This window comes from Octodon degus, unplaced genomic scaffold (genome assembly GCF_000260255.1).
Source record: "Octodon degus isolate 3935 unplaced genomic scaffold, OctDeg1.0 scaffold00015, whole genome shotgun sequence".
NCBI lineage: Eukaryota > Metazoa > Chordata > Mammalia > Rodentia > Octodontidae > Octodon > Octodon degus.
The window spans coordinates 5,157,329-5,181,148 of record NW_004524591.1 but is presented as its reverse complement, the minus strand read 5'-3'; the positions used below and the strand labels follow the sequence as shown (position 1 = coordinate 5,181,148).

At 37.7% G+C, this 23,820-nt stretch overlaps 1 protein-coding gene across 1 annotated transcript in view; it reads left to right on the top strand.

Annotated features, from left to right (window-relative positions):
• The first annotated feature begins 9,677 nt into the window (after positions 1-9,677).
• Meox2 (mesenchyme homeobox 2) overlaps positions 9,678-23,820 on the top strand; it is a 69,664-nt gene continuing 55,521 nt past the window's right edge. Inside the window, exon 1 of the mRNA XM_004626432.2 lies at positions 9,678-10,796. Coding sequence (XP_004626489.1) covers positions 10,283-10,796 — 514 coding nt within the window. The 5' untranslated portion in view covers positions 9,678-10,282. The remainder of the gene's footprint in view (positions 10,797-23,820) is intronic.

Sequence of the window (23,820 nt, the reverse complement as noted above, 5' to 3'; positions counted from 1 at the left end):
GTGGTACAGATTAAATACAAAATGTGTACCTTAAAAGTACAGATTTGATCTGCACAGTGGAAATCAGTCTTGCAACATGGCTGTGGACATTTGGAGGAAAGTTCCAGAAAGAACTGGAAACACTGTCATTGCATATGGAAAAAAAAACTGTTCTAATTATGCTGAAAAGTAGGAATGAATCTCTCTTCTCCAGAAGAAAACAAAACAAAAAATATTTTAAAAAGCAAAGTAACAAACCCCCAAAACTGGAAATAAGAGTAGCATCTTTTTAAAATCTATACTGGTATACATTCCTAAAATGAAATATGCACATTCACTGTTGGAATTGATGCAGATGTGTGTCATGTCGATCCCATTTATTTCCCATTTCCCTCATTCTCCCCTCGTGCTCAGATCCTCTCCCCTTCTCCACATTTCTTCACATCTGTAATTATTTTTTCCTGATGTATCACAGCAACTACAGGGTACTCAGGTCTGACTGACAACCAAGTGCTCAGCTGAGTGAATTCATTGCTCACTGTGTATCAACAGCTACCACAAAGCACCAGCAGAGGATGCTGGGCAATACACAGCTTAGCGATGTGAACTTGGCCTACTAGAAGCAAATTTGAAGGTTGTCAAAGCTCAGGGGAAACAGAGGCCTACTGTGGAATGTTCCAGACCTTCCGTTGGTGTGGATAACTTTGTTCACGGCAAGGCAGTGCAACCAAAAATAGCGTGTAGCAAGCACATCTTCATCAAAATCAATGTTACCAGGGATGTGGCCCTCTGCCTGCTTTGCCCCTGCTGTGGTATACTGCAGACACAGGCTGACGTGCCTGATTCCTCAAAGCAAGTGGCCATGAGAGCAGCTTCTTCGACCAGAATTGACAAGATTAAGAGCTAAACATTTGCTAGAGCAATAGGATGTCAAGATTAACCTGTTATGACAGCACTGTCTGGTAGTGTGTCCTGAATAATCCACCTGGATCTTCTTTCTTCACAAAGACTGTTGCCAAGCAAACACTTAAGCATATCAGCAGCTAATTAACAATGATGCTCCTAGTTCACGCAGGAATAACTGACTGTCTTCAAGAAGGATGTTTGGCTGTTAGCAGAATTTCTTGTGTTTCCATGAGGTCTTGCTCAGGAGATGTCCAGGTGTGGTAGCACATTTGTGAAGCTTCTAATCATGGGGTCAAGAGGATCAACTTACAGAGAGATTTCAGATCCTACATCATTTTGACAGATCTATGTGTAATTCAGTACATACTTGCAAGAGAAGGAATAAATGGGGAAAAATGTTAAATGACATCCTCTAGCTAAACACTGTCCAAGAGAACTATAACATCAGCTATGTATGTCATTTAAAATTTTCTACTACCGACCCTTAAAAAGGTAAAAAAGAAAGAGAAAACGAATTCAAATAATATGTTGTACTTAGCCCAATAAATTCAATAGGGAGCATTTTAACAAGTAATCGGCATGAAGCTTTGTTAATTTCACACGAAGTCTTTGTAATCTAGTATGCATTTAAATCTTGAAGTGAATCCTCCCTGCAACAGTTTAAGTCTCAGTCACCACATGAGACTGTATTGGAGAGTAAACTGGAGATCCAACCTCTATGTATTCAAAGTCATTGAGCTTAAATTAGGTATTGTGATAAGTGAACTTATAACATTGTCTAGTTTGTTTCTTACAAAATTCTTTGCAGTTGACAAATGAATGCGCTTGCAAAATGAGAAAGTGATAGATCTGAGATCCAAACCCGTTCTCCATCTTGCCTCCGGAGATGAAACAATGCTGTAGGCGAGTGGACTGCCAAGAGACGCCTGTGTAATTCAAGCAAGAAGAATGAGCTCTCTGAATAAGGTAATGACAGGAATGATGGAGAGAAGGATGGAGCTGTTGAATACAAACAAGTACAATTGGGAATATTCTTCTGGATAACTGATTGCAACTGAGAGGAAGGGAAGAGGAAGTGTCAGCTTGTTAAGGCTGGGTTTCTACACCTGGCTGAGTGTAGTAACTTAGGCACCTGAGTTATCAAAAATGCTGGAAAAAGGCTCACCTAGGACTTGATAACCTGAAATTGAAGGTTGCAATTTTTTTTTTTATCACTGGAATTGCTAGTATAAGACAAGGGAATAAACAGCTTTTTTTGTGATAGCCAATATTATATTACATTTGGCACAGATGTCAGGTGATAGTGACTGAACAACTGGTATTGAAGATAAAATGCTGTCAAAATACTAGGACTGTGCCTGTACTGGAAAATCCTACTACAATTACAGAAGGAGGAGCACAGATACTTAATTCAACAACCAGATTTACAGTGGATACCATATACAAGCTTCTGTGTGCTCCATACTTTCTCTAAAGATACCCATTCATCTTTGTTATGTCAAAAAAAATGGCAAAGGACTTTCCAGAGCTTCATAGTTATGTGCTTGTCTTTAGATTTGGAAGAATTCAATGCCTGGGCCTTCTGATTTGGCAGGCTCCCCAGAGGATGACGGTAAGGCATGTATTTTGGAAATTTGATCTTAAAAATGAAAAAAGACCAAGTTCTGACTCTTTTCAAATTACCTCATTAACTATAAAATGAAGGATTTGAGAGTGACTATGAAAAATTTTATAGGCTTTCAGGATTTCACAGTCTTTTCACAGGTACCACCACTCCATGGAGGATAACTACAGCAAGAAAAAACACAATTATCCTGTTCTTTTTAATTTCCCAACATTTATCATATCATGGTAATATTTAAAAAATCTTTTGAATAAAAAGAACTGTTAGCCATATTTGATCCTGGGTCATATTTACTTCATTTGACCTCAAGGGTGTCTTCCTAGAAACATATACCTGGGGCCGGGGAGATAGCTCAGTAGAATAAATGCTTCCCTGGCAAGTGCAAGGGCCTGAGTTCAATCCCTGGTTCTGAAAAAAAACAACAAAAAACCCATATAACTATTTAAAAAGCTGATAGCTCACCATCTTTAACAATTTGCATGAAGAAACCACAGATAACTACTGATGCCCCTAAATGGACGAAAGAGATGTGAGCATTCCCATCAGTCATGGAGACCACTTGCAATATCCGTAAGATTTATTATATTTTTTGAGGAAGTAGTCCTAGCTTCTTCTGACTTATGTACTTGGTCTCTGTTCAGTGTTCCTCTTCTTTACTTGTTTATACCACCAAGAATTAGAAATACTCCTTCTGGATCAAGAAGGAGTCCTGCAACTAGGCTGTGGAAAGTGTAGGACAAGGTCCTGTAAAATGAATGTCATGTGGGGGGAAGAAGGTTCTCTACCTTCTCTAAGTGAAGAAGTTTTATCTAGCATTTACATATCTTATGTAGTATAGAATAAAATTTAATTTAATTATACATCCACATCTTATGTGGGTGAACTTTTACTGTTGGCTCAAAAAATTGTCTTTCCCTGGGCCCTGGTGCTCTGAGCTCATGTTCTGGTGAGTTCTGCTTACCTTTGTGTCCACTGGAATTCTCCTGTACCTTGAAGTTCTGTAGGGTGAAGTTGGACCCATACTTTTAATTTTACTCAGACAGCGATGTCTATTTTATGCTTTTTTTATATACTATTACCCAACTTAGCAGAAACCATCCTCTAAAATCAAATAAAATTGAGAATAACTATTTGATGACAATGAGTTGTCAATTTGTAGGATGAATACACAATGATTATTCAGTTACTAATACATGTCTAGGAATGGATCACTTCTTTACACAAATTTCACATGGTATACATGACTATTTGAAGCTGTTTTTTAAAAAGAGTTGAATTTCATCATTATTTCAATTGTAAATGTAGATACCAGGGCCTGTGAGATAGCTCAGCAGACTAAGCTCCTACTTAGGCAAGTGCAGGAACCAGGGTTCAATCTCCAGCACTACATTTCATGCTAGCCCTGCCCCCCAGGTGTGCTGAGCCAGCAATCAGGACCAGGTGAGGGGGTCCATGCCTGTAATCCCATATCTGGGGGGGGCTGAAAACAGGAGGATCACTATGAGTTTGAGCTATGTAGTGAAACCCTGTACTAAATATATTTTTAAATAATAGAAAAAAAGAAAATGACTATATCATCTATTTAAATATAAATCTTTCTGATTTGTTATTTTCAAATTCCATTATATTAAGATATATTACTCATTATTATATGATGAAATGTATGAGATATATTTTTGTGAATAAATATGAAATTATCATCCATATCTTTAAGCTAATCTTGCTTTTTGTCTTTACTTCTTCTATACATTGTCTTCTGATTTTCCTTGGTCTCTTCTGCCCTTGTATAATCATCCTCCTTTCTTAGATCAACTGAGGCATAAGCAAAGAGTTGTCAATTAATCATTTTTATTCTTGTTTTGATTCATTTCCTTATGCTTACTGTACTGTATAAACATTCTATATCATTTCTTAAAGTTATTTTTAAAAATCTACACTGAAGCAATGTATTAATATTAAACTTTTAGAAATTTTTATTCGACATTATTTGGTCTTAACTTTCCACTTTTGTGGAATATGGATACATAACACATTTGCTTTAATTCCATGAGCAAAAATGTTGATAATGAAGGCAGCTCGTGTTTCTCTGCTGACTCTGAATCATATAAAATCAGAATGTGCAATTAGATATTTTAGGGGAACTATACAAACACAGTTAAACCAGAGGTTTTAGTGTTTCAAATCATAAACCAAAGCTCAAAATGGAAAAGGCACTTTAAGAGTAAAACATTCTATGAATTGATGAAGTATGAAAAATAAAAACACAGAAGAATAACCAACCACAGTGCCAAAATTATGTCAATCATGCCAAACTCTTCAATTTGGAAAATTCAAAACAGAAGACTAAGGTCTTACCCAGAATATCCATCTTTAGTTTCAATTGCGTTTCTGTTCTCTGAGATTAATCAACTTGTTTTAAATTCAATCTATTTAAAATATACCATTGCCCTTTAGGACATTGGAGAAATAAATGGTTAAACTCCCTTAAATTGTGCATAGTAATATACTGTTTATAAGTTTAATACTAATGACTAAATAATGTCATATGTAGCATTTCATTATAGAGCTGTCTTGTGTTAGTGTTCTTGTGTATCTCCCACTTAGATATAGAAAGGAGGCCAATTTCAAAGATATTTGAAAACTCCACTCATTTGTCAATAAAAATAATATACAAGGTGAAAATGCAAGAAGGGACTATACTTGTTTCCCATTTGGATCATTATAAGGTAGGTGTCAACTAAATTTGGGTTAAGTACAGATGAACAAATGAAGTCGACATAGAAGTTACTGCTCTCTATGTCATCAGCTGTATGAAAGTTATGAACATGATACATTTTTATTTTATATAAAAAATTAAAATAAAAACTAAAAGATTTCAAAAAATTTAAAAAAGGGAAAGGAACAAGTAAACCCAGGGAACTTATAATGATAATACATGAAGAAAGTATGTAGTAGATATATTTATGAGCTTCTAACATGATAAATATTGATAAATAGAACTACTGGTATGCTGGAAATCTGCCTCTGAAAAGTATCTAGTGGTTTTGTAGGGTTTTACTTGATCAAAACATGCTTATCTGTATAATCATTTATATGAAATTTCTTATTGTATGTTACACTGAAAGCTATGAAAAATTACATTATACAAGACATAAAAAAGTTTTTGAAACCTGAGAGTTAGCCAGTGTCTTCCCAGTTTTAACACCCTCCACAAAAGAGTAATAGAGAGAAAAGAAATAAATCATATTTGATAAAGTGCATGTGAATGTATGTGGAAGCAATTGGAATTATAGATGATTAGAGATCATTTAGAATTACAGATGTTTTAAACTTCAAATGAAAATTTTCAGTATAATTTTATCAATCATAAAATTAGTATCACTATTTCATGTTGATTTTTTACAATCTCTTAATATGCTCTAATTTTCCCATATTTTCCACATTTCAATGCTTTAGGCAGTTATACCTAATATTGAGTACACTATCATTTACTATAAAGTACTTGAAATTAAATAAAATCAACAATTTCTGAGCAATATCATAAATCTAAATGCAGGAAGGCATCAAAGTTAGAAAAATAGAGTACATTGAAGGATGTCAACTTTTCAGAAGTTATGTTTAAGTATTTATTTCCTCTAGTATATTTAAAGGTATAACGGATTTTATTATGAAAACACTAGTTAATATTATGTAAAATGGTGACATTTAAAAATCTATAAAAGTACATAGAATCACCAAGTAATGTGCACTGGTCATAACAAATTGTGCTCCTAAATTTATAATGTGCAATTCTTGGAGAAAGGTTACTCTCAGTTTTTAAAATGGAGTACATCATAACTCATTTATATTACCACTGAAAATTTAGCATATTTGAATATTTTCAAAAATTTACTCCATTTCAAATTAATGAACTGGATGACATTCCTGTGTATCTTGGAAATATTATAGAAATAATAGTTCAATACTCAATAAACTATCAGAGATAATTTCCAGTTTCAATTCAATCATGCATATTTAAATTCATAAATTATGATTATGTGATACTTACTAAAGCAAACATATCTATCAGGTAAAGTACATAGTAGTTTTATCAGATTAAGTTATAAATGGTTTAATTCTCATGGTATCTTAAGTTACAAGTATTCAGAAGAATGGCAACTTTTAAGGGAATCATGAATCTCAAAATAATATTTAAATGTTAAACCTTTGGTGTACTTAGGATACACTTCATCCTTAAGCTAAAATATTCTAACTCTAAAATTTCTTTTTTTCACTGTAGAATTTCAATTCATTTCAGCAAGGAAATGATAAGCACGTGATCTCATTAAGTTTAAAGAAGTTACCACATGTTTAATGTTATTTTGATTATGTATATTACAAGAGTTTAAAAGTTTACATTGCTATATTAATCCATGATTTTATAATGTATTACTTGATACTAAAACCTTACATGATGTATTGGATTTGCTATAACTTTTGAAAGAGAAACTATACTTTAGATACTGGATAAATATTATATATTTTAAATGACTCTGTTATAGAAACGTTATGATAACTGTAATATTTACCATTCATCTTAATATAATTATTGAAAAAATGTCTTCAACCATTTGATTTTATAGATTAAAACACTAAATGAATTCTTATAGGAAGTGCTAGGCTTTTTTCCTATTATGACATTTAAATTTTTTTCTATGGCCTGGAAAATAAGAAAATGAATACTCTATGAACTCCAAATAGTCTAAGAAATTAGAAATTTAAAAATGTATGTCACATTTAATACATATTTTAACATTCAGGAAAACTTTAAAATAACTTCGTCTTGCCATGTGACCAGACCTCTTTTCTTCCTTTCTTCCCATCACTTTCTTCCCCTCCCAAATAACACTTCACTTCTATTTTGCTTTCTATTAAAAATGTGGACTCATTCACTTTACTAATATTAAACAGGTTATGCCTTCAATTAAAATGACTTTGCCTGCTAGGTTGTTTAACTTGTACGGCTTTGGAAGAGATTCCTTTCCTTTTTACATTTTTTTCCCTTCATTTTCTTTTCCATATAGCTGCCTGCATAGTTCTGGAGAGCGACTCAGGCAGGTCCCAGAGAAATTTCTGGACGGCAAATATATGATGCAGAGAATGAGCAACAGCCCCATGCAGTCCTGGGGCAGGTTCTAGGTGAGCTGGCACTCCGCAGACAGGAAGACTTGGTGTTTGCTACTCCTGAGCTACTGAGAAAGCACTGATCGAACTCCGACCGTGCCTTTAGCCATTGCTTAGCCCTCTCTGGCTGCCCGGGATGTAAGCTGGTGCTTCCTACAGAGTCTACTGGTGAAGTTCTTGTGCAACCAGTCTTGCCTTGCACTTCCCGCCATGCTGCTAGTTGACAGCGTCGCACTAGGTGCGTGTTTCCAGTTGTGTTTCCAGAGGTCCTTGCATCTATTTCAGTTTGAATGAAACTCTCACCTGGAATCCAGAGGAGAGCTACCGGAGTCCAGGAAGTTTGCTGTTGCTCTTTGTACTTCAACTTTTAATATCAGAGCACATATTGAACCAATAAACACGAAGAAAATTCAAAAACTATTCCAATGATATTGGTAGACCCTCCCGCCCCCCTTTATTTTTAAAAGAGCCGAGAGTGGGGAGCGGCTGGAAGAAATATGCTTAAGGTTGAAGTCCTGGACTCCATCCTGCCAATGCTTAAAACTCCTGGAAATGGGCATGCTCAAGAACACCCAAACACCCGCTTCGAAATCTAAAGCAAGATTAGTTTCCCAAATATCAGCAAAGAAAGTCTTACCGCACGAAAGGCTTGCGGCAGGTTCCAGCTCAGCCTCAGACTGAAAAGTTCAGCAGCTGGTGAACAAAAGTTTTAGTTTTTTTTTTTTTTTTGAAGGAAGTCTGCAAAACTAATTTCCCTCAATATAGGGCTCAATTTCCGTTAAAGAAAGCAGCGCTTACAAATCTCAGCATTCCTGATCAACCCCCACTCCACCCCAGCTCTAAGAAGTGGGAAACAATTCGATCTTTCACCCGGATGAGGTTTATTTTGAGGACTCTATTCTGGAGTTTGGCTAAAAGGAAAGAAGGGGCAAGAGGCAAGGGGAAGGTTCCGCCTAGAGGACACCCCTCCAAGATTAATCAATACGTTGTCCTAATTCAAAACAGATGTCTAGACCAGGTTGCTAGACCCATTAATCCCATTAGCAACTTCAAAGGCCTGGTCACCGTCCTTTGGACACCTGAGACAATGGAATAGCGGGAGGCCACACTGCTGGAGGCACCTTGGCCAGTGGGAAGGGTGATCACAGATGTTCTCCAGGGCGCAAAGCGTCCCAGAGCCGACCTGACAGGTCCTGAGGCTCCTTTTGCACACCGCTTCTTGGGTTGTTTTGTGTAAAGGACTCAGCCCCCAGCAGACCGTGTCCCCCCCCCCCCAGGCAAGCGACAGTGTCCAAACTGAGCCCTCACTACCCCAAATTCATTTTCAGGGATGCAAACTGTAACCAAGGAAACCTGAAGAGCCCTGGCGACCTAAGCTCTGCAGCCACCGAGGTGTCGTCTTTCTCAGCCATTGCAGCCTGCTGTGGGAGGTGGGCGAGGGGTGTGAGGAGTTGATGCGGAGGAGAAAGAGGATGAACTTCGGGAAGGAAATGGGGGAACCTAAACTGATTCGTGAAGGGTAAAAGTGAGTGCAACCTACGTGCAGTGGGACAGGGAGGAAACTGCGGAGGAATAGTCGGAGCCTGAAAGAACTTAAAGGACCCCTGGGTAGAAAATACGGGTGTGGGTGCAGGTGGGGGTGGGGGCCGAAAGCAGAGGAAGGGAGCGCCACCCGGCCTTGCCCTGGGGATGACAAAGCGCCGGCGTCCGCGCCACCTTCGCCTCATGCTTTCCCCCGGCTCACGCCCCCGGGCCTTCTCCTCTCCGCACTCCTCAGCGCCCTTTGGCATCGGGGGCGCACAACCCCGCAACCTCAGCCCTGGAACCTGAGCGCGCCAGACTCGAGCCGGGAAGGGCTTGCGCGCTGCGGAGCACAGCCGTCTGGGACAGCAGTGGGAAGAAGTTCTGGGCGGGAGGGCGGGAGGGCACCAAACTAGCTCTGAGCGTGCCCTACGGTGCCGTCGCTTCTGCGTTCCTTCCGAGCTGGGCGCGCTCGGGGCTTTCCTGGAGGTGACATTCCCTAAAGAGAACTGACAAACTCTGTTTCCCGAGAAAAGTGAGCTGGCAGGGGTGTGGGTGCGGGCTTGAGCCTGACTGGGGCCGCCTCGCACTGGGGAGGGACCTAGGCGCCGGGCTGCCGTGCGGGCCGGGCGGGCGTGGGCGCGCCGCGTGCGTCCCGCCAGCTGTGGGAAGTGGAGCCCGGAGCGCGGTGGCGCAGACTGAGCGGGAGTTTTGGAGGGAGTTTGCCTGTGGTCAGCGCCGGGCTCCTAAGCCAGCCCCCAGCTCACGTTACACTCTATTTATAACCTCTCAGAGCCATTTCCCGCCGCACGCAGCTCTCTGGGACCACCTTCTTTTGGCTTCAGTCTCTTCCACTCTTGACATCTGAGTAGCTCGCAGGGAAGCTCCTCCAGGTCCGAGTGTTTATATGCAAAGGAGCCTGGCGGCTGGGGCTCTAGACCCGGACTACCCGAGCTCCGCTGAAAGGCGCGGCTGTCACTCTGGGAGGGGGACAGTCGCGGAACTTCCAGTGGAAAGTGACAGAGGGTGGTGGTGCAGTTTGGGCCCGAGTCGCGAAGTCTTCTGCCCAGACCCCGAGACTTGCATGCTATGGAACACCCGCTCTTTGGCTGCCTGCGCAGCCCCCACGCCACCGCGCAGGGCTTGCACGCGTTCTCCCAGTCCTCACTGGCGCTCCATGGAAGATCCGACCACATGTCCTACCCCGAACTCTCTACTTCTTCCTCGTCTTGCATAATCGCGGGATACCCCAACGAGGAGGGCATGTTTGCCAGCCAGCACCACAGAGGTCACCACCATCACCACCACCACCATCACCACCACCACCAACAGCAGCAGCACCAGGCTCTGCAGGGCAGCTGGCACCTCCCGCAGATGTCGTCCCCGCCGAGTGCGGCTCGGCACAGCCTCTGCCTCCAGCCCGACTCGGGAGGGCCCCCGGAGCTGGGGAGCAGCCCGCCGGTGCTATGCTCCAACTCGTCCAGTTTGGCCTCCAGCACCCCGACAGGGGCGGCGTGCGCTCCTGGGGACTACGGCCGCCAAGCGCTGTCACCCGCGGAGGCGGAGAAGAGAGGGGGAGGCAAGAGGAAAAGCGACAGCTCAGGTAAGGGCGCAGGGAGCTCCCTCCGTGGGAGGGGGCGGGAGGTAGGGAAAGGTGGTCTGCGAAGGAGAGAGCTCGGGAGGGTGAGAGGGGTCTGGCCCTCGCTGGCCGCCGGCGGCCAGATTCGGCGGTGTAGCCCTGGCCCTGTACTTGCGGGCACGTGTCTCCCTGCGGGTAACGGAGACCCAGCCAGCCGCTCTCAGCTCTCGGACAGCCCAAACTCGTTTACCAGAAGGTCGTGAAAAAGGGCAGGTGACAATACGTGAAATCGATTGCGGAGCGTGACAGTGGGTCGGAGTTGGGGCGGGGTTTGCGCCCGGCACCGCCGTCGGTGGGGAGTGCGTGCGGCGGGCGGTGCGGATCCTGACTCTCCGCTTGCAAACTCCGGACTCGGAATGGCTCGATTTTTCCCATCGTTAACTGGACTTCCAAATTATTGCACAATATCTGGAACTTGCGGTGGAACTTGGCAGCCTGTATGAGAAAAAAAAGTTTCAGTGTTTTATTTTTTCTTTCCTGATTTTAGAGTTCTTTAAATAGCGCGTTAGTGCAGATGATACAATTTTGCCTTTCTTTGGGGGAAGACATTACCTAGAAATTTAGAGGATTTTAAGGACTGTGTCAGACAATCGAAAAGATATAGATGCACAGACTCTTAAAGAAGGAATCTTCATAGTAGTTCTTGCAAGGGTGGTGCTAATCTAAAGAGAATCGGAATTACAAAAGTGAAAAAAACCCAAATCTTCTGCCCTGGAAGTAATAACCGGGGCGCAAGGACTGCGAAGCCTACTAACTCTGGGAGCGCCGCTTTGCTTCCCGCCTGAGGTAACGTGCTGAGGTCCCCGCGGGAGTTACCGCTGTGGGGACCTCAGTGCAGCCTCGGAAAGGGGTGCCTACCTGGATCGGCGCTTGAAAGGGAGGTTTTCCTGCCACACTGCAGCCTTCTCTGGAAATAGAGGTTTCCAGGTCATCCTTCCACGTCCTTAGCTGTCTCCCAAAGTTGTAGAAAGTCATTTGTAATTAAGGACAACGGCAGATTTCTCCCTTAGCTATACAGCTAGGTTCCAGTTTTAGAAATTATTTATTTGCATAAGGGCATTTTTTTTCTTTTGCTTAAATGTTTGCTTACTCCTAAAAGGCAACTCTAGGTATTAGTTACAAAGTATGAAAAATTCCCTCCATTTGTAAAGCTTCAGGAGAGATACTTCACATTGGACAATAATTGAGCGGCATGTTTCATAATGACGTTGCAGCGATCCTATCAATGGTTCTGCAGGGTTATTATGGGATGCATTCTTTCTGTCAAAATCTCAAAATAAAACTTTTACTTTCCAAGGTCAGGGGTGAACGTTTAATGCCCCATCACAAATTAGTTTATATCTAAGGAAGTTACCGGTACTGTCACTCATTTTTAATGGACTTTACTGAGTATAAATGGAATTCTCTTAAGAAAATGAGTTGAAAGGTTAATCCTAGCATGAAGGTTTCTATGTTCTTTAGGAGGGAAAGGCAATTTTAGGGTACAGCGACTGTTTCACTGTCGGGACATTTAAGATCAATAACCTCTGGAAGGAGTTCTCAGTTCAGGTTGGTGAGAGAACGAGAATCAGCAGAGGCCCTCGCTATTTCTTTAGCTTTGTGCGGAGAGATGCCTACGTAATAGATTTCTCTCTATGCTTCCTAAAGCAAAACCATTTCTAGAAGCTTCTTACAACATGTCGAATTTTCATAGAGAAACCTTCCTTTCTTTCTCGCACTCTTTTTTTTTGGAGGGGGGCAGTTGGGAGAAAAAGAGAAAGTAATATTCAAAAATCTCACCTTATTAAATTATTTTAATAAAACAGTTCTTTTCAGTAGTTTGCTGATTCAGTAGCACTTATCTCCTTCAACAGTTGACAATAGCCACACAACAGAATAAAGCTTATTTGTACGTATTGAAGCTGATACTGAGCAGACACACAAAAATAAAAATTTGTGTCAGTTGAAGAAAATATTAAGATATTGTAATGTGAATGGGAAGTAGAACTAGTTATCAGCAAGGATTTAAAAAAAAAATTCCCTGGGATTTAGAATGAGCTATTTCTTTGATGGGATGTTTAAAACAATGTTTGGTTACCTAAAGCCCATATCGCAACCATTTCCCATCAAATCTTTATTCTGTACACTTACTGAAGATAATAAATTCAATTCACCAGTTTTAGTGTCTGGGTTAATGTTTGGTAGATTTTTTGACAGACTTAACTGCAGCGTGTTTTTCCTGTAATAATGTCGCGCGTGTTCAAAGTTATTTTATTCCATAGTATTGAAGGCACATCTTCATGTAGGAATGAACTAAAGGTATACGGAAAAGGATTTCAATTCTGGGCACTACTCATACTTGTTAGTTGCAGTAGAGTTTCAATATTTCAATATTATAATAATAAAACAATTGATTTCTGAACTCTTGAGGTTTGAAAAGTGTTAAATGAAAATCACATGATTCATAGTAGAGACTACTTATATTATATTAGGTAGGTTATAATTACTGAGTATTTTTAGTTTAGAGTAAATACAGTAAATAAATCCAAGACAAAGTTACAACCAACATTTTGTACACTTGTATATAAGACCGAGCCTGTATGCATAAGTATTCATCACAAAGTTCTAACAGAATTCTAAGCACTAGAAGTGATTGATGAGCAACCAAAATATTTTTACTCATAGTCATATGCTAACACCACAATATGTAACATTTCCCAGTACGTATTTTAAATGCATTTCCATCACACAAACATACATTAATGTATGCTGCAGAAAGCTTAAAAACTTTAGTGGTTTGGGAGGAAACTCTTATGGACTTTAGACTTCTATTGTAGTTTATCGACAACTGAAAATAACCAAGTTTAATAGAAAAGTACACAATTACTTTTTATACATGACAAACATTTTTGCAACATCGAGCCTGCTGTGGTTCTCAGCATCAGTGGCTAAGCCAGAGCCTGCCACATCTTCAAAGGGATGCTTAAAAATAAAAAATTTACAACTGCACTTAAAACAATCAGTACAAAGCAGGTGATTCTGAAAAATGTCTATAAATGCTGCAAACTGCTTGACTTCAATTACATGTATTTTCCAAGCAATGTGATAGTAGGTATAAATCACCTAGTTTCAGTTGAAATAGCAAAGTAATCTAGATTTAGTACTTATGTAGATAATATACACTACAAAAATGTCAATATTTGCTACTCAGATTTATTCTTTTTTATTTTTACAAAATCAAATTTACATTTGAAAGAAGGAGAGGAGTGATTAGAGCTGGCAGATGACAGTAGATTATGGATGACTTTGCATTCTTGCAAGGTATCAAATATTTATACAGCTACTGGATGATCAAATATTTGTTTTTAACTTTTGTCTGTCTCTGTGCTTGGTTACACAGAATGGGAATTAAATATTGTGTTTAATATACTCGAAGTTATACGCGGAGTACTATTTTACTCTACCCAACTCTGGAATTATATGTAGAATTTTTAGATGTTTCAGGCATCATGTTTTCTGAAAAGAAAAATGCTGACTTTATTCATTTGTATGTAACTAGATTAAGAGTGTGCAGAATTTGCTTTATAACAGAACAGATCATTTCCTAGATCTTGAAGATTACAGAAGAACATTAAGCAATTTCAATGTCTCCACACTATGGAACATATAATACCATTATTATTATTTTTTCTAATATAATTATATATTTTTATTAATTTTATTGAGAAATAAATAGCAATGAGACTATTTTAAAATCAATTAATAGGAAAATTTCAGTAATTAATACATTGCATATTGTTGTCTTCGTAGTGGTTATTTATAGTACAAGATGCAGACATGATATCCTGTCCAAACACTTTTAGTACAAATCTTTCTTCTCATTGAATTAAGAGAAAGTAGCTGTATATCTATCCTATTTTGTATACACAGATACAAAATGGTCCTTCATTTCTATCCCCCTTTTTTTGTTTAATTTTGTCGGAGTTGGGTTTTCCATTGCCATTTAAATATTGTAGGTGCATGAATTAAGCAAAATAATCCAATGTAGTCCAGTAGTCTATAACAGTAGTGCGTTTTCCATAGGACTGGCAATGTCAGAAGTTGTTGACTTGAGCCCTTTATAGCTCAGTGTATTAATATGGCTTTACTTTTCATACCTCGTTATTATACTTTTCTGTTGGATGGTTATTTTTGTTCATGAAGTGGTACTTAGTGTGAGGTGTGAGAGTTTTCAAATGATGAGCAGACAGCGGACAATGACTCTGGGTATCACATAGCAATGGGAGAGTTCTCAGATGATTAGATTCTAAAGGCAAGAGCCACAATCCTTTTAGAAGTGAGTGCTTTCAGACTGGACTTCATTCAACAGTGAATGTGAGGAAGAATGCAATTAAACATAGGAACAGTCTTCAGTTCTGTGTCAATCTCTCTGCTTATAGTTTATTTTGAAAAGTAAAGCATTAAAGGTAAGTCAAAGCAACATAAATCTTTCACTTAGGTTGAAAATCTAGTGCTAAGTACTTAGAATTTTAATCTTTTAGAAATAGTGATTATCAGTAGAACCCATTCTATTGACACACTTTTAAGTTGATTTCTACTAATAAACTGAGAAAGATATTTTAATCATTAGCACATTTTTCCTGTGTTAGAAAAATAGAACCTTCAACCAAACACTCAGATCTATTTATATTTATTATACTTATATTTATATAATTTATACATATATAATATACTTTTATTTATTATAAAATCTATATACTTTTATTTATTATAAAATCTAATCAGTCTAAGAAATTAATTTTATATCAAAATAATATAGCAAACAGGATTAATTATTTCAGACTCAGGGAAACATGAGATACTATATATGTATATATATAGAATATATATTGTATAATATATAAATTAGGGGAAGTAACTTAATTTTCATATAAAATATCAATTTATGAATGAATTAATAGCTGTTCGAGTAAAAAAAATCCCCACATAGAATTGCTTTACATTTGGCATTTTAGTGTTGATTTGCTTGGACATTTTTATTAATTTACCATATTTAAGATGACAATGACACAAAAAACAATGTTACCGAAGCATTTTAAATTTTTATTTTGAATGAGATAAATATAATACAACAATAGAGCTTTGTTTTAGGGCTGTCCACTTCATTACATTATATCTAAAATTCCAGTGTATACCTTTTCAAAGCATTTCTGAGAGTTGCAAATGTTTCTAGTCCTTCAAGGTTAAGCATGGAAAAATATTCTTAAAAGGTGTAAGAATTCCTTAGTATTTGTTAATAATTGTCTTGCCTTAATTCTCCCAAATTTTGTTTTAAATTTTCAACTTCATTCAAGTTTTCCGATATGACATTTTTATAATAAAACATTTGTGAGTGCAGTTATTTTATGAAGAGAGGTCATCAGCTGTAGAATTTGTGTCCTTGATTATAATCATAAAATAAGAGTGATTAATTCTTGACTGAATGTTAAAACACATTTCCTGCCTGATGATTTTGGTAACTGATTCCAATGGATAAAAATAAAAAGGAAGATAAAGAAGAAGGGAATGAAGGAAAGAAGGAAGGAAAAATAGGAATGAAAGGAAGGAGAAAGAAAGGGGAAGGAAGGTTGGAAGGCGAGGAAGCTGTCTGACAAAGACCAAATTCTACAAAATAGAAGTTAGGTGGGTTGTTAGTTCCTATTTAACACATTTATGCAGTGATGCGTTCTACTGCTGCAATATGTTGCAATATAGTCTGTATTTTAGAAATTAATGTGGCTTATTGGTTGTTTTATAAATAATGAATAAGTAATTAAACACTGCCATTTTCCCAATTATGCTCTCGTACTCCTGTGATTATGCTTTGAATGGATGCCCCAAGGAAAAGAAGGAGTCGTAGTGTGCAGAAAAGTTAGTTGGGAAACATTACACTCTCCTAAACCATAGTCAACAGTGAGGTTCAAAAGTCTTATTGGAGAAAATGTTACAGAAAATTTTAGCATTAGGTGGTAAAACTCAAAATGGTAAGGTCATTGAGACATAATCTTCACTAATTTCAATTTACATCTGATGATTTTTATCGAATGCTTCTTCCTATTTTATTTACAATTACAGAAGTATAGGTAATTTACTTTCGATTTTGGAACACTGTCATATAGAATTCTATATATAAGCTCATCAATAACATATCAATGATTCTGTTTGTAGATTTGTAATTTGTATTTTGTATTTTGGAATAAGTGCTTCTACTTAAAGTCTAGTAGTTTTGTAAGGTCTATTTAAGTAATAAACAAAGTTATTTTGTCAGCATATATGTGGATGATTACTAACTAAAATAATTTTCCTCTGTATTTGAAATTTTAAATATACAACAAATGATACTATTGCTCATTGAATCCTCATTTATTATGCCATATTTTCTAAAACAATACACTACTTCTGGACTTACATATGGAACGTTCTGCAAATTGTTACACCATGTATTGGCATTTTGGTTTTTACAGAATTTTAAAAACACTTTAGCTATTTATCAACATCTTATTTGCATGTGAGCGGGAAGTATCAGGTAAAAAATTGATGTCATATTGTACGTATTTTGGAAAGACTACTTTTAAAAGTCGTCATTTTGATTTTTCTACACTGATGAAATTTAAAACTGAGTATATGTTTAACACATATATTACTGCTGTAGTGCTTTTAAATTTTAGCATGTATTTAAAAGCATAATGACTGAGACTCGTGCAGTGCATGACTTAATATTTAAATCCTTGAAAATTTTACTTTTATTACAAATATAGTATTTTTACTAAATAATAAATCATTGATATAAACATCTGAGGTTATTAATTTAAGGCCTGAATTCAAAGATTGATACTCTTTAAGCTTCATAAAATTGTTTTGGTTTGATGTTTCAAATATTTTGAAATGATGTGCCATTTGTTTTCTCTCTCTCTCTCTCTCTATATATATATATATATATATATAGAGAGAGAGAGAGAGAGAGCTATATTGGTTGAAATTATAAATAGGAGGTATCGATGTTTTACAGATTTGACTTTATTTGTATTTTCCAGAAAGATTTATTGCAAAAATAAAATAGCAGATAGGGTGCAAAATTTGCTGGGATATGGCAGATACACTTAGACTATACCCATTCTTGCATTTATGTGAAGTATTCATATGTAGGTATGCATATATAAATAGAAATTTCAACTGTACTCCTCATTTCTCCATAGTAGCAAATTTGAATCAAAGTGCCTACATTAGCTGCTCTCATGTGATGGTCAATGTTCCAACTACAAAATAAAATATGAAGCTCCAAGCATGCACAGCTGTGTGGAGAGTCCAACAGAAGGGAACCATAATCAATGATAGTCATAAAAGTCAAAACTGCCAAGTCCCCTGCAGTTTTTGTTTTCTTTTGTTTTTCTCTTCCTCCAGTTCATTATTTTCCACACCCTTCAAGAGAGTCTTCTCATGCAACAAGAAAGGAAAGTCTCCGGTTATCTTACAGAACTCTGGGCAAGAAAATAACTACAATGAAGTCAGCTCACAGGCTTGCGGAAGCAAACAGGAGGGTCTAACTGAGGTTGGCAAATGCCAGTTGAATGTTAAGGGCCTGGAATTTTACTCGTTGAAAATGTAGCCTCAAAACTTTGGCAAAAGTGGCACCCAAATAAAAATCACTTTTACGGTGCTAGTTATTTGCAAATGCTATAGTGAAATGCCCTCAGTGTCAGTAGAGGTGGCTTCTCGAACTGGATGGCCACTTGCATATTCATAAGCCAGATTTAGGTGTGTCCCTACTGATCCAAGACAACAATGGGCAATGTAACAATCATTGTTAGATTCTTATCATCTTATTTTTGAAATTCTGCATCATTTATTTTTTCAAATTTTTTTTATTCTCTCTAAAATAAAAAACCTGAAACAGGCAGTGACTTTTACCCAATAAACAAAGTAAATTTCACAAATCTTTTATTGTAGTAGCTGAAACATAAGGAGCAGGAAAGCTGAACTGCGTCATCTCATACTCAGTGGGAACCAAATAGGTAAAATCTAGCTTTGATTTTGTAGGACGTTGATAATTTAGGAAGTGGCTTTCACATTTCAAGAACCATCAAATAAGTGTTTTACTGTTCACCAATAGATTTAAATTATATGATAGTGCTCCTTCATTTCTATTTTTCAAAAGTAAAATGACAACTCAATGAGTTTACACCCTTTAACAGTTAAAATCTTCCCAACCACAGGCTGTTTACATGGGATTTATTTTTCCTCATGATTGAGGCTTAAATGAGTCTGAATGTGTGAAATGAGACAATATGTTGGTGTGAAGCATTGAGACAGACTGAAATTGCAGGAAAGTCAGCATTTGGGCGTCCATACCAGGAGCCTGCTACCTCCACGTCTTCAGCATTACCGTTGTGTCCACATCGTGTACAGAGATCACGGAATTATTGATACTCTTCTTGTCAGACGATTGTTTTTCCTAGAAGTAGAGTCTCACCAAATTTACCCTCAGACACCCAGATGTTCAGGAAAATACAATGAAGTGGCCACACTGTTTTCTGTGCTTGTATCTTTAACTGTTAGTTGACAAATCTTAAACAATGCATTTTATTTCTTAATATAGCAAACAAACAAACAAACAAAAACCAGACAGCCCATTCAGAGGGGTAACTGAATTGAATTTGATTATGGCAGTTTCATGGTGGGCAGAATAGAGGGACTTAACAGGAAATGACGAATTGCCCGAAGTCGTGCGTGCATTTGAAAACTACTGGTTCACCTACACCTGAGGGGCAAATATTTGCAACCTCCACCAGAATAGAGCAAAGCAATAGCACAAAACCTTCTGTAAAGTCGGGACGGTGGGTACAAGAGGGAAGCTGATGGTAAGTATCGTGCTGTAAGCTGGTTTCTTGTCTTCCAGTTTCTCTGTGCTGCATCTCATTGGCCAAATGTAATCAGAAGCCAGAGCACGAATTCCTCATGGATTCATTTCACAAAAGTCCACTCGGAGGAACCCGGGCCAGAAAAAAGAAATACGCAGAGTAGGTCTGGGGAATGCAGCTGTAGGGGCAGAATCCTTAGTGTCTCTTACTAGCAGCTATCCTTTGACCAGCAATAGAGAGCCTCTATAACTAGCTTCTTAAAAAATAAACTAGATTAATAAATAGGTCAATACATATCCAGCACTTAGACCAGTATGTGGTCCAGCAAGTGTTAGCTATTATTTTTATCATTTATCTATTAAGATGAGTAATATTGAGGGTGTGTACCCTCTGAAGGAAAAAAAAATCTCTGGCTTATGGTGTGTGTTTATAATTCAGTACAAATATTTATATAAGAAGTATTGCTTGCCTAAGTGATTGTTATAGATCTAAAATAATCTCTGCTAGGGTTAGCATTTGCTTGCCTCATGCTCTTAGCTGAAATGTATAGTGAATGTTGCTTCTTAGCTTTTAAATTTCCCACTCTGCAACTGTTTCATTGGGGGTCTCTTGCCCTTCCATTCTCGGGTGCCTCCTTCCAGCTCCTCAGCAGAAATCTGTTTTCCATAAGAGTGTATCTCAAACAAAACAGAATAAAACCCTCTTATAGTAACCAAAAAATCATAGAGAGGGACATTTACTCATGAGAGAGTAGATCTTAAGTGGATTCAACCACCATCAGGAAATTCATCTCTCTGTTTTAGCTGTTAACTAGAAGGGCTGGCGTCATATATGTGATTTTATAACATAAGCTGCAGAGAGAATTTAGATATTATCACTCATTGCTAGTTTTTATGGTTCTAGTTGGAGAGCCTAACAAATGGCAAACACTACTAAAAACTAAAAAGATATTACACAGAATATATGGGATAAAAGTTTTATTTTGTTAACAATTTATTTTTCAAAGAAAGTAGTTCATTTGTTTATTTCTTTGTGTGCAGCAAATAAATCCCTGAGAAACCTTGCTTTGATTGAGGCAAAACTTCAGAGTTGCTAGTGTTGGTGACTGGTTGTACCCAATGTGCAGCTTAGTGTCCCCTCTATATTCACAGTGCAACACGGAGTGTTCAGCCATGTACTTGACAGAAACTTTTAATTAGCATACATGTTGGCTGCCAGCAGTTGTTTTTGAATAAATAATACAATAAAAACAACATTAAAATCTAAAATGCAGTTTTGCTCAGAGTTGTCAGATTCATAGGAAGTTAGTCTATAAAAAGACAGAAGTTCAAAAAATATTAACTTCTTCTCTGTTTATAATAAAATGAGGAGATTCAAGCAAGAGGGCTAAGGGAGAAAGAAGGAACATTAAATAGTAAATGATACACGGAACCGACAACACAGGTTCAGTGGCAGTAACCAGTTCATTACCTCTTTGAGGCAGGAATAGGTTGACTTTTTAAAGTTTTTCTCAGTGTGAATTATCTGCAGTGATTATGCAGATCACCATTCTCGGAATTATCAGGGCACCAGGGAGAGGGAAGTTCCAGGAGTGTGTTTCCTAGATGCAGGCGTGTGCCCAGAGGCTTAAGTAACGTCTGTCCCTTCGGCCAAGTAGTGGCAGCTGAGCTTCCTTCTCCTGATTTCAGCCTACTGGCCTTAAAAGGAAAATCTCATAAAAATTTTTGAAACCTTAAGTTTTTAGGCTTCCCAGTAAAAATAAATTTCAGCATCATTTCAGATGTTGGCTACCACCGTTCAGTGCACAAGATGTAGCTTGAGAAAACACTTCCTTTGGGTGTGAACTACCTCCTCTGAACCTGATTTTATAATTACTTCCGTCACTTTGCATCCTTGCTTTCTGAATCTGGACTGTAATAAATTTTCTTAGCTTCAGTTTTCTAGTTTTCCAGCGATGTGGCGTGTGTTAGCTATCACCAAACTGCCTAGAAATTTTTGACACCTTATACCATACATCATAACACGTTCAAATTTGTTATCTCTAATATGCAGAAGAGATTTGCTACCAACAATATACACTGTGTTCACAGAATCATACTTTGGCTAATCACTTGTGAACTGAACGCTCTTTCTTGTTTTAAAAATTTTAATTGAAGTAAATTTTGTGGAATCATGTTTTAGTTATCATTTTTTTTTGTTGTTGTTGTGTTCAGATCAAGTAGTAAAGAAAACAATAGCTACAAGTAGACAGGAAGCCACCTCCCCTTGAAATATTTATTCTACCTTTTTGGTAAATACTGCTTTATAAAGGTAGTCTTTTTACACAGAAGATTGTAAAAATTATAATGACTGGTCACATTATTTGTGCTGAGTGGGAACATTTTCCTTGTTTCTCTTCCCCTCCTGGCCACACTCATCTGCCCTACAATCTGTAAATGCAACACCGTCTGGTTCTCCCAAACACAATGAACCTTACAACCCCTGGGTTGCTCCAACCCTGACCTCTCATGCTTGTTCCAGATCGTTAGTTCTTATTAAGTTCTGGTAGCCCAAAACTAACAGTAAAATACACCTGATTATTCCACAGATTAAAAAAAAATATGTTTTGGTCTAAAGACAATTAGACTTCCACACACAGAGAAACTCCTCCTTTAACTTTTAGTTTATATTGCAAATGCCTTTATTTGAATGATTTCAACTGATCACTTCTTTTCCTATAAGACCACAATTCAGGGCTCAACCACGATGCTTTCCCTTGTCCAGCATGGCCCAACTCCATTCTATTCCTTATCCTTTCATATTTGTGTTCTATTGCCATTTTTAAAAAATCTTTTAGAATTACTGTAGTTCCTTCTAGATTCTTTTTCCATCTTTTAATTCTTCCCTAAATGTGTCTCATTGCCTCGATTACCACAGCATATATCAGACCTTGATGCTATCGTTTCTCTTCTTGAATTTATGTTTTGACTTGAAATGACTATGTTTAATATTTGAGAGCTCATTTACAGGTTTTGCTGCTGAGGACCCGCAGAGGGCTGATGTCCTTCAATAGTGTGTTGCTAGAATTTGCTTGTCCTGATTCTTATGTGCCACCTATTTCTGAATAAAATCTAATATGTGGATTTAGAGTAACACCTTTCTGGCAAAGTGATCTATTTATTGTCTTCAAAACACATCTGTAAATGTTAGGAGTTTAAGACAATGTCCTTGCACTTCCTATCACAGCTACCAAAATATTTATAGCCATAATTGTGTTCAAGTAGACTTTCACTAGATCTTTCATATCCCTCATACACTTAAGAATAGAAGACATACTATATCTTAGTATCTTATTTTTGTCAATAAGTATGTAAGGTAAAAATTAATGGGTTCTAATATTTCTCAGTGTAATCACACTATTGACCAGTGGGGCATATTTTTGTTGATATTGGCTTTGTTTCAACCAACCATTTCTTAATACACTAGCTTATAATTATCACAAGTTTAAAATATTTTGAGATTGTTATGAACTCACAAGCAGTGTAAGTAGTAGCATGGGGAAATCTGTGTATCCTTCACCCAGTTTCTTTTAATAGCAGTTAGTAGCAAATAACCCCCAGCAAACACATAGTCATAGAAGCCACCAAAAATATCCTGATGGCACTATTTTTATACGTATTTCCACTTTTGTGTATATGCCCGTTGAATTCTATGCTGTCTGCAAGGTAACTTTCTTAATTTTTATCCCATACTCTGTCATACTATTGCCAATCCTTGTATTGTTTCCATTAAAGTATGAACAGCGACATCTTCTAAGATCAGTTCCAGCATCTAGTAAAAGTACCTTTTTCTTTCTACAGTAATGTGTATAAGCTACATAACAATACACCTGCATTTTCCCTTGTGGTCTTCTTTATTATCACTAGCTCATGTAGCTCTTGCTTCTGGTTTGAATTACAAGTTATCTCTGATGAAAAAGTAACATCCTCACCAGTATGATGGCCATCATGGGGTTAGGTGCATGGGAGAGTTTAGCAACTCTCATTTCTGGCATAGAAAACAGTATACTAATGATGAATGAATCCTCTACCTTGGGAGTTTTGAGGCTCCTGGGTCCAGGCTCTCAGTAGTAG